The sequence below is a fragment of the Neoarius graeffei genome, chromosome 15 (assembly GCF_027579695.1).
Source record: "Neoarius graeffei isolate fNeoGra1 chromosome 15, fNeoGra1.pri, whole genome shotgun sequence".
In the NCBI taxonomy this organism is placed as follows: domain Eukaryota; kingdom Metazoa; phylum Chordata; class Actinopteri; order Siluriformes; family Ariidae; genus Neoarius; species Neoarius graeffei.
In genome coordinates, this window is record NC_083583.1 from 75,931,429 (window position 1) to 75,943,441 (window position 12,013).

Here is a 12,013-nt window from a genome sequence, read left to right on the forward strand (position 1 = left end):
AATAACTATTATTTTTAGAATCACTATCTATAAAAAATTTACTAACAAATGATTAGCAAATAAAATAATACTCCCCCACCACCACCACCACCACCTTCCTTCATTATGATCCAGCTTCTTTCTCCCTGGCCCGACACTAGACCAGCACTGCTTATATACACTCACACACACACACATGTGCTCACTATCACAAACTCTGCTCCCCCCCAACATACACACACTGTCCCTCCACCCATAACTCAAGGCCCAAAACCCCTCCAAATCCCCCCACCTACCCTCCTCCATCTCACATGCACATTCATTACCCCAACCAACCCCACCCAGCCTCCCCTATACAGCAATATAGCTCTTGTTTATCTCTGTCGAATTTATCTCCATGTGTCCTGTTACATCTCTCTGTCAACATATTAGTAGTACTGTCCAGTCTTTGAAACTGTTGTTAATGTTACGTCAGTGTTTCTGTTGTATGTCATGTGTATGTATTAATTGTTTCATTCTGTCCTTGTTACTTTGTATTTGTTAGCAAATAAAAAAAAAGCAAACTGCAGATGAGCAGCAGTGTTCTTTTTGGAGAGCAGTGGCTTTCTCCTTGCAACCCTGGCATGCACACCATTGTTGTTCAGTGTTCTCCTGATGGTGGACTCATGAACATTAACATTAGCCAATGTGAGAGAGGCCTTTGGTTGCTTAGAAGTTACCCTGGGGTCCTTTGTGACCTCACTGACTATTACACGCCTTGCTCTTGGAGTGATCTTTGTTGGTTGACCACTCCTGGGGAGGGTCTTGAATTTCCTCCATTTGTACACAATCTATCTGACTGTGGATTGGTGGAGTCCAAACTCCTTAGAGATGGTTTTGTAACCTTTTCCAGCCTGATGAGCAACAGCAATGCTTTTTCTGAGGTCCTCAGAAATATCCTTTGTTCGTGTCATGATACACTTCCACAAGCATGTGTTGTGAAGATCAGACTTTGATAGATCCCTGTTCTTTAAATAAAACAGGGTGCCCACTTACACCTGATTATCATCCCATTGATTGAAAACACCTGACTCTAATTTCACCTTCAAATTAACTGCTAATCCTAGAGGTTCACATACTTTTGCCATTCACAGATATGTAATATTGGATCATTTTCCTCAATAAATAAATGACCAAGTATAATATTTTTGTCTCATTTGTTTAACTGGGTTATTTTTATCTACTTTTAAGACTTGTGTGAAAATCTGATGATGTTTTAGGTCATATTTATGCAGAAATATAGAAAATTCTAAAGGGTTCACAAACTTTCAAGCACCACTGTATCTGCTGGTACCTTGTATAGTGAAGGCTACATCAGGGGGCAGAGCCTTTTCTTACAAAGCCCCACAGTTATGGAACAGCCTTCCAAGTAGTGTTTGGGACTCAGACACAGTCTCAGTATTTAAGTCTTGGCTGAAAACGTATCTGTTTAGTCAAGCCTTTTGTTAATGGTGTTTATGAGGTAAAGGTGTAGATCTGGAGGATCCTCAGACATAGTGTTTTGGTAAACTGGGATGTATGGATGCTGTCAGTCCCCCACTCACTTGCTCTCTCGAGTTTGTTGACGGTGTAGTGGCCGGCTGCTTTATGTCCCGGGGCTCCCTCATGCCTGTGTTACCTTCTGGCTCTCCCCTTTTAGTTATGCTGTCATAGTTAGTTTTGCCAGAGTCCCTGCTTGTACTCAGTGCAAAATGTATACTCTTCTTACTCATCAGGTAACACTGGGCATGCCGAATAACCTATGTTTTTTCTCTCTCTCTTTTTCTCCCCTCCTCCTCCCCCTACTCTGTCTGTCCCTTTGAGTTACATGTCAATCCTGGGATCAAGATGCTGACCTCTTCTGCTCTTCAGACCTGCCTGATCCATCCTGATGCCCTATGTCTGGCTAGAGTCTCATCTCATTGCTCCTGTGGAGGACAGCCCCATATGGACAGTCAAAAGTTGCACTTAGAAGATGGCTCTGGACACTTACAGGTTTGGTATGATGGCTGAGGACTACAATTGCTATGATAACTTTAGGACTGCAGTTGTCATGAACAGTTTTAAACTCAAGTTTGCATCAATGAACAGCTGATAACTTCAACAAAATAGACTTTATGTCAAAACTATATTGGACACAGTTATAGAAGCGAGTTATTTATAATCGTGCTATCCATTATCACCCAAATGAGGATGAGTTCCCTTTTGAGTCTGGTTCTTCTCAAGGTTTCTTCCTCATGTCATCTGAAAGAATTTTTCCTTGCCACTGTCACCATAGGCTTGCTCATTAGGGATAAATTTATTCGGGATAAAATTAGTTAATATGTTTCAAGTCTTTAATTTTCTGTAAAGCTGCTTTGCGACAATGTCTTGTTAAAAGCGGGATACAAATAAACTTGATTTGAGTATGTCTCCACATTCAAGTGTGTTGTAGCTAAATGATTGCAACATGGGATTTATGAAGCCAAGTTATCTGTGTATGACAGGGTAATGTCAATGGGTAATGAAGGATAACATCACTGGTCATAATAACCTTATAGAAACAGAGCAGATGTGCAAGAGAAGATAAGTGTCAAGGATTTAACCAGTCAAAACAAGTAGCAATCATAACAGCCTGTACCAGTTTCAAGCATGCCAAACAGATATCTCTATCAAGTATATAAAGATCTTTGGGGATTATGTGTGTGTGTGCATGCACACACACACGCATACATACATACATATATGAGACCAGACCAAAGCTCTAAACTGCAGTAGTTTATTGAGAATTAAAAGGCAAAGGACACAGAAGAACTTCCTCATATGCACTTTATAAGCACAACACACTGTCAACAAGCTTTTAAAGCATTCTTATAATAATAATAATAATAATAATAATAATAATAATGTCAAAATAGTTTTTCCTTCATTTGACATCTTATTGCATGAAGTTACAAAAAGAAGAGGAGAAGCATTACATAGACTACGAGATTACTGTGATTTTTCTGATTTTTTTTTACTAGATTACTGTGATTTTTGAAATTCTGTCTCAGGAGTGGTTCAAAATTCAACGTCTCCTTCGGCGTCTGTCTGTTTCTGTGCAGTCAGATTCCTCGCATTCACACGAGTCGATGTAAATGTAGGTGTATGTGATCTTTGATCCATCAGGGCAAATCATCTCCACTTGCTTGTCACTGGTTTCGTCCTCCTGACAGCAAGAGCATGTGTGTACCAGAGTGTCAGACTCTGAAGAGTACCTGTCATAAACAGAGTCAGGACAGAGGTGGGACAGTTAATCACTCAAATGTTGCTGGCATTTGTGAGATACCAGAGTTCTGTTTTAAGACTGTAATTTCATACTCACACTGAGGAAGTGCCACAAGTTCCTGAGCAGGAAGTGATTGCCACCGGAGTTATGCTTTTGCAGCCATTGTGAACCAGCACAGTGGTGTTTGTATGGATGTTACAGTTGCTCTGTGGAGTACCTGGAGAGCAAGTGGAGAAGACAAGGGTCAGTCTTATGGAAAATCCAATATAAAACATTTCTTTTGCAAATATCATGTACTGTGGCTCTCACTTACAGCTCATGCAGCAACCATCAGCATCAGTTGTCTCTGTTCCCTGTATTGAAAGAGAACAGCATTTTGTAGGGTGTTAAACAGATCTGGATTGCTTTATAACAGAAAGATTCAATGAACTAATATCATCTTTGAAGTAGCTTTTAAAAATCGATATTGTGGTACTTCTCATTTGTGAATGTTTTATTATCCATGAACTCAAATTTCAAGACTCTGGTCCTGAACTCTGTGACAAATTGAAGCTCATTTCCTAGCAGTTAACTAGCATGTGGACATGGGGGCATTTCCACATAGCATATTCATGTCTGTTCATTGCGTTTTTTTTTTTTTAAATTGAATCTAACCGAATATCAGGTCCTAAAATCCCAGGGATACAAAGATCATAAATGCATTACCCCACCTCCTCCTCCAACTCATCAGAATGGATATGACTGTCGTGTGCAATTTTTGAACTACTTATTTGTGCGGCGGCACGGTGGTGTAGTGGTTAGCGCTGTCGCCTCACAGCAAGAAGGTCCGGGTTCAAGCCCCATGGCCGGCGAGGGCCTTTCTGTGTGGAGTTTGCATGTTCTCCCCATGTCCGCGTGGGTTTCCTCCGGGTGCTCTGGTTTCCCCCACAGTCCAAAGACATGCAGGTTAGGTTAACTGGTGACTCTAAATTGAGCGTAGGTGTGAATGTGAGTGTGAATGATTGTCTGTGTCTATGTGTCAGCCCTGTGATGACCTGGTGACTTGTCCAGGGTGTACCCCGCCTTTCGCCCGTAGTCAGCTGGGATAGGCTCCAGCTTGCCTGCGACCCTGTAGAAGGATAAAGCGGCTAGAGATAATGAGATGAGATGAGACTTATTTGTGCCAAACCAAATTTGCACTGCACACAGGACTATGGCTCCTGGCCCCCACGCTGCCTTACAAACATTAAATTTCTTTATATCAATTCAGTTGTTAAAACTTCTTAATTAAAAATAACTTTGGGGAAAAAAAAACTCACCGGGACACAGTTTTCTGGATTGAAAACTGGACATATTTTCTTGCTTTCCTTTACCATGGGATCACCGTTGACATCCTGGCAGGTGTATTTCACACAGTTATCATCAGGTGGGGAAAATGTTCCGTTGATCTGTAGACAAATTAGAAGTGTCATCAGGACAGTTTGTAGGATGTACTCGATGTACTGTAATAAAGACCAGGTTTAAAAGTGTCCTGCACTCACTGGGATGGTCTCTGTGATATTATTAATCGCGACCACACAACTCGTCCTTACACACTCTCCACAGCATTTGCCAAGGACAGGTTTATACTCATAACCCTTAAAGAAAACATAATTAGGTGTATTATTATGCATTAATATTTTTTTCCTCATTCACTTTGGGGGATTTTGTGAGTTTTCCCTATTTTTCTACATTTGTGCCTTGCAGTACCTTGCCACATGTGAGATTACACTCTTTTGGCGTGCATGCTGGAGTCAGTAGTTCAGTGTTGGGATCCACAACTGAGCCACATTTGCAGTCCTCACACACATTATCACTGGGCATGGGGGAGCCTGGCTGGAGAGAAGACATGAATGAATGTTAGGAAGGATTTGCATAGCATTGATTGCATAATATTTCAGCTTTTTTTTTTTAATCATGGTATACCATCAAACTGCATATTATATACTGACCACATGCCATGTATACAGTAAACATGAATTAACCCTGGGTCCCACCTTACCTGATATACTGTTCCATTCTGCACACAGACTTTCATGGGTTCTAAAAAAAAATGTGAAGTGATATTTTATTTACTCAGAATTTTAGTAGTTGAGTATCTTTAACTTTGTAATGTCTATGTTTAGATCTATTTTATAATATTGTGATTGTCTTTAAGTTTATGTTGATGTTTACTCACTGCAGGTGTATGTAGGACAGCAAACTCCTGATATTGAAACCGTCTCTTGTGTGAAACCCAGAGGGCAGCCCACAGTGGTCATGACACACTGACTTGGATCGCATTCTGCAAGGGAAAAATAGCACTACGCATGAAAGTCAAATTCTTTTCAAATCTGCAACCTGCCTTCTCTTCATCACAGTGCTGGTCATTATAAACAGTCCTGATGGACATGAAGAAGTCTCTGATTATCAATAGAAATATGATATCAATAATTTTTATATGATATACAGAACATTACTCTACATGCTGTCTTTAGTACAGAAACAATGAGAGAAGTGATATACAGATGGTGCCCCATTACTCACGACATTCGTAGCTCTCGCAGCAGCCATCTGTTTTGTTCATGAGCACTTCTCCAGGTTGATTGCAAGTGGGCATGATCATGGTTGGACAGATGACTGGGTGACACTGTATGCTCAAGCTTTCACCATCACACTCACACATTTGGCAGCCAATTTGCCATGTTTCATTCGGCTGAAAAAAAGAAAGATGAGTGAATAAAGCTCTAATAACTGAATGAGACAACAACATTGTGTGACTTGATTAAAGGAAACAGAGGCGTGTAAGGCTGTGCCTCCTTTACTGGCACTAATGTACCAATTCAAGTTGGTAAATCCTTACAAACAGTGTGTTGACTCTCAGTGTGTTGATGTACTCATCAAGTTTATGAATACATACCATTTTGGGACTACCATCAGGGCCCGTGCAAGCTACAAAACAAAGACAAAAGCATTGGTCTAAAACTTGTTTGAAGACGTGTTCAATGGTGCAATGTTGCAGATGATCTGAAATGTTCTCTTAACATAAATGCTTATATTATGCAAAGTGTAGATTTTGAGATGGTGTATTACCACAGGTTGTAACGCAGACATCTGAGTATGTGCTGAACAGGATGGTGCCATTCATACAGAAACATCCCTCCTGCATGTCTGTGCTTCCAGATTCCATCATCTCCTGGTAGTTGTTATTATACCTATCATGATTACAATTAATTATTATGATTATTGTTAATTATAATCAAAGGAAAATCAGCAAATAAATAATCATATGATTAGGGACATTACTGAGAATTGCAGGTTGGTTGCACAGCGGGGCCACATGCTTTGTAGACTTTAGTGGGAGGACATTTAACCTCTGCAAAATAGGCAATGTTTATGAATAACATAGCCATATAGGGTGAACTGTTATCATACCAGAAATTGTCAAACCAGCAATTATTTTTAATGTAGAGGTTTCAAGATTGATCTGTTTTTAAATGTTAATCAAACTAATCATCAACTTAAAAGATACTGAAGCGCATATGGATATAATGTATGCACTAATTAATTGTTTACTCATGCTCACTCATGTTGAACATGTTCATTCATTATTAACTAGCTATTATTATTATTATTATTATTATTATGAAAGCATTATGAACAAAATAATTAGCTGTTTCACAAATGTAAGGACATGTACTGTAAATCACTCACCACATTCTCCATTAGTGTAGTTCCTCCAGTTCATGCAAATTCCTGCCTTAGTGCATGCAGATGCATAAGCCTGCAGACTTGCACAACTAGGCTTTCCAGAGCACACATCCTGTTTGCAACTTTTCATGTATGGCTCTAAAGGAATGATGCTATGGCACTCCTCAAACACACTGATAAATGAGAGAGAAACATTCATTTTTGTTTAAATGTAGCATGATGATAATGAGCCCCCCCCATTTTTTTACCTGTTATACTGTTTTTAAGATATAGTGCCTGTAATTTATTTCTCTGAAAGTCTCTTCATCTTTATTAGTGTTATTAGTTCAAATACTTTGCTAAACAGCTAACATTAACTTGTCACAGCTAAGAACTAAGCCATATGCAATTGTGCTATAAAGGGAAACAGCTACACAGAAAAGTACATAAAGTACATTTCCATTCCAATATTTTACATCTTTTAAAAGAAGTACTGCTCTAACAAAAGCTTGTGTTTCCATTGATTTAGCTTGGTAGCAGCTATTTACTAGCAAGCAGAGTAATGTTAAGTAATAAGTAAAAAGCTAAAAGGCTACACCCAAGAGGTCTCCTCTAATGTCAAATCAAGTCAAGTTTATTTTTATACTGCTTTTAACAAGACATTGTCTCAAAGCAGCTTTACAGAATTTTAATGACTTTAAACATGAGCTAATTTTATCCTTAATCTATCCCCAATGAGCAAGCCTACTGTGATGGTGGCAAGGAAAAACTCCCTCAGATGACATGAGGAAGAAACCTTGAGAGGAACCAGACTCAAAAGGGAACCCATCCTCATTTGGGTGTTAACAGATAGCATGATTATAACATTTTTAACAGTTTTAACATGACGTCTGTTTCATTGATATTATAACCTGTTCATTAATGGAAACTTGAGTGCAAAACTGTTCATGACAACTACAGTCCTAAAGTTAGCAAGTCAACTGTAGAACTCAGCCATAAAAGCATTATTGTAAGTGTCCAGAGCATCTTCCAAGTGCGATTTTCGACTGTCCATATGGGGCCACTGAACCCCATATGAACACAACACAATTCCTCATGAACGAGTTATCAAACAAACTTCTCAAGCTAATAAAATAATACAGTGGCCTTTAAGACACTAACATTAGTGTTGCTGCTATTCACCTGCTGTTAAAGAGCTCACAAATGGCTGGCTGGCACGGGTAGGGTGTACTGGAGGGGGTAAGTGGAGGGAGAGTGGTGGGTGTAATGCACGTCTTATCAGGAACCTGCCATTTTGGTGCAGTATGCTCACAGGATTCAATTTGACCAGAGGGTGACATGCAGTCATTTGTTTGACTGTTATCACAGGTCCCTGGGAAAAAAATTGATGGAATAAAATTGTGGTCAATGATGTCTTGGTTACAGTAAGAATTCAATAATTACAATCTTTAAGGATGTGCTATCAATATGTTTGCTTTGATGTACCATTAATACATTTTGTTGTAATGTAATCTGTTGAAGTACTTTATCTATGTCTTCATTAAATGAGAGATTTTACTCACCGCATAGGCCTTCTGTATTGTTCTGAAACTTGGAGAAGGGTAAGTCAATGTTAAATGTGGTGCCTGTGTAGGTCACTTGAGCATGAATCTCTGGAATCAACACTGTGACCTCCATGCCTGTGCTTGTGATTATGAAATTCACATTTTTGAAAACAGGATAAACTTGTTTGTTGTTCACCATCACCTGCAATGTTTTAGAAAGACATACAAAACATTAGTTTTGTGATCAACATAGTAGCTGGGGAATAGAATGAAGGGAACAATACACTTCTTGCAGCCAGCACAAGAAAAACATCACGATATTAGAGACACATCATTACCACATTGGTTGCACCATTTGAAGTCATTGTCTGGGTCAGAATAACATCCTGGGAATTGTATGTAATTATCAGGCTCTGTGGGCAGAATGAGCTCCCACTGCTGCATGCTTCCTTGTCAAGGATGATTTTCAGACTTGTATTGTAAATTTCTTGAACCAGAATGTATGAACAGTTACCACTGAAGGTATAGGCTGTTCCATCAAATGTGACATAATGAGAGCCACTCCATCCACTACAAAAGCCTGCATTAACAGAGGTCAAACAAATATCATAAACCTTTGAAATGAGCAGCATTCATATGAACAGAGATATGATCAACTCATATGTGATCAACTCATATGTAAATATGCTTGGATAGCTTACATTCACATTCATACTTGAAGCAGCAGCCAGTCTCATCATAAACCTTAATGGGTGTTCGGCCATTTACACAGTTTATCTGTTCAGCTGGGCTGCACTTGTATGGTTCGTAGATGACTGAGCCATTTATACATGTTGCAGTGGTGCAGTTATCCACGTTCCAGGACTCCCCATCCTATTTTTTAATAGGAATTGATTATTGCAAATAAAACTGTATATTTTAATAAAACCCCAATTCCAAAAAAGTTGGGACACTGTAAAATGTAAATAAAAAGAGAATGCAATGATTTGCAAATCATGGAAACCCTACAATTTATTGAAAATAGGACAAAGACAACATATCAAATGTTGAAACAGAGAAATGTAACAGTGACATGTTTCAAAAGAGTTGAGATGAAGCAATAAAAGAAAAGAAAGTTGTTGAAAAAAAAAAAACACCTGATGGGACATCTCACAACTAATTACATTAATTGGCAGCAGGTCAGTAATATGATTGGGTATAAAAAGAGCATCCCAGAAAGTCTGAGTCTCAGAAGTAAAGATGAGGAGAGGTTCACTGCTCTGTGGAAGACTGTGTGGGCAAATAGTTCAACAATTGAAGAATAACGTTCCTCATTGTAAAACTGCAAAGAAATTGGGGATCACATAGTCTACGGTATATAGTATAGTTAGAACATTCAGAGTATCTGGAGAAATCTCTGTACGCAAGGGACAAGGCCAAAAACCAATATTGGATCTTTGGGCCCTCAAACAGCACTGCACTAAACATTTATGATGGACTGAAGAGAAGTAGAAAACTATCTTATGGTCTCATGAATTGAAATTTGAAAGTAATTTTGTAAATCATGGACACTGCTTCCTCTGGGCTAAAGATGAGTGGGACCATCTGGCTTGTTATCAGCACACAGTTCAAGAGTCAGCATTTATGATGGTATGGGGGTCCCATTACTGCACATGGCATGGGTAGCTTGTACATCTGGGAAGGCACCATTAATGCTCAATGATATATATATATATATACAGGTTTTGGAGCAACACGCCATCCAGATGACGTTTTTTTCAGGGAAAGTCATGCTTATTTCATCAAGACAATGCCAAACTGCGTTCTGCACATATTACTGCACTAAACTGTATGGCTCTGCTGTAAAAGAGCAGAGATGCTAAACTGGTCTGCCTGCAGTCCAGACCGGTCTTCCATTAAAAATATTTGTTGTGTTATGAAACACAAACTACAACAAAGGAGGCACTGAACTGTCAAGCAGCTGAAATCCTATATCAGGCAAGAATGGAACAACATTTCACTGTCAAAACTAGAGCATTTGGCCTCCTCAGTTACCAAACATGTACAGAGTGAGGTTAAAAGTAGATGTGATGCAACACAGTGGTAAACATGCCACTGGGCCAACTTTTTTGAATCAAGTGGAATTAAATTCAAAATAAATATATATTTTCAAACAACAATAAGTTTCAACATTTGATATGTTGTCATTGTACTATTTTAAATGAAATGTGGTGTTTTCATGATTGGCAAATCAGCACATTCTGTTTTTAATTTTTATTTAACACAGCATTCCAATTTTGGCAATGAGGTGGTATATTTTAGAAAATAACAACTGTTGATCAGTGGAAAATATCTACCTTGAATATATTTGTCATTCATTTATGTGCAATAAAGTTGTGTTTAACTCTTTAGACTCCTGTCTAAAGGTTACATTATTTTCATAGCTACATATGTTTCTTGCTGGTTTTAATGTAATTACTGAACAAGTAGTTACTGAGCATTACACTTTAGGTTAAACAACTGAATAATAAAGTGGAACATGAAGACATTGGAAGCTTTGAAAAATATTACCTTTCTTGGTGGGTTAACACTGGCACAGTCTGGGGTTGTAGTTGTAGGAGGTGTTGTAACAGTGGAAATACTTGTTGGAGTTATGGTTGCAGTGGTAATTGGAGGTGGTGTTGTCAAACAGGAGTATGATTTTGTCTCAACATCACAAGTAGCATTGCAGTATGCAATAAAACACCACCCAAAGCCATCAGTTACATTGTAAATGATGGTCCCTAAAGAATACAAGACATTTGGAATGAAGTAAAATTTGAAATGTACTATCACAATACATAGTATTGAGGACAAGGCATGTGACTATATATGTGGAGGGGTCTTACCTGATGGAAAATTTGTTCCATTCACAAAACAACAGATGGGTACGGATGTGATCGGTGATGTTGTAGTACGATTAATATTTATTTGCATGCCTGTTGTCACAGGTAAAGTAGTTGGTTTGGGACCAGTTACAATTCTAATTGTTGTCTCAGGAGTAGCGGTGCTGGCTACTGAAGTGGTTCTACTTGGTAGTGTTGTTAATTCTGGTAATATGGTGGCTGTGCTCATTTCAGTTGTTGTGGCGGTGGTAATTGGAAGAGTAGAAATGGGCAATGTTTTTTCCGGAGAAAATGTTGTTTCTTTGTGAATAGTGGTTTCCAAAGGCTGAGTGGATGTTATTTCTGGTGGCAAGGTCATTGTCATAACTGTACTAACCAATTTTGATGTTTCAGCTGGACTTGTAGTCTCTTTGGGAGCAATTGTAGGGACCTGAGTGGTTGTCACTTCTGGAACCACTGTTGTTACGTTTCCAACTGGTTTGCTAGTCAGAGTTGTTATTTCTGGTGATATGGTGGACTGAGTTGAAGGCTGAGTAGTTGTGACTTCTGTGGCTGTAGTCGTAGTGAAAAGAAGAGTTGTAATTGGCAATGTTTTTTCTGGCGAAATAGTGGTTTTGTTGACAGTAGCAGTTTGCAAAAGCTGAGTGGTTTTAATTTCTGGTGGCACAGTTGTT

The 12,013-nt window shown here is 38.8% G+C and overlaps 1 protein-coding gene across 1 annotated transcript in view; it reads right to left on the bottom strand.

The window, feature by feature from the left end:
- Window positions 1-2,959: 2,959 nt before the first annotated feature.
- Window positions 2,960-12,013, bottom strand: part of LOC132899070 (mucin-5B-like) — a 54,974-nt gene continuing 45,920 nt past the window's right edge. The window contains exons 32-49 of the mRNA XM_060940709.1: window positions 11,026-11,282; window positions 9,177-9,348; window positions 8,814-9,055; window positions 8,494-8,677; window positions 8,114-8,303; window positions 6,956-7,125; window positions 6,548-6,617; window positions 6,335-6,456; window positions 6,162-6,193; window positions 5,789-5,957; window positions 5,442-5,546; window positions 5,265-5,305; window positions 4,973-5,098; window positions 4,765-4,860; window positions 4,543-4,671; window positions 3,558-3,597; window positions 3,341-3,461; window positions 2,960-3,233 (exon numbers count right to left, since the gene is read on the bottom strand). Of these exons, the coding sequence (XP_060796692.1) occupies window positions 3,044-3,233; window positions 3,341-3,461; window positions 3,558-3,597; window positions 4,543-4,671; window positions 4,765-4,860; window positions 4,973-5,098; window positions 5,265-5,305; window positions 5,442-5,546; window positions 5,789-5,957; window positions 6,162-6,193; window positions 6,335-6,456; window positions 6,548-6,617; window positions 6,956-7,125; window positions 8,114-8,303; window positions 8,494-8,677; window positions 8,814-9,055; window positions 9,177-9,348; window positions 11,026-11,282 (2,456 nt within the window). The 3' untranslated portion in view covers window positions 2,960-3,043. The remainder of the gene's footprint in view (window positions 3,234-3,340; window positions 3,462-3,557; window positions 3,598-4,542; window positions 4,672-4,764; window positions 4,861-4,972; window positions 5,099-5,264; window positions 5,306-5,441; window positions 5,547-5,788; window positions 5,958-6,161; window positions 6,194-6,334; window positions 6,457-6,547; window positions 6,618-6,955; window positions 7,126-8,113; window positions 8,304-8,493; window positions 8,678-8,813; window positions 9,056-9,176; window positions 9,349-11,025; window positions 11,283-12,013) is intronic.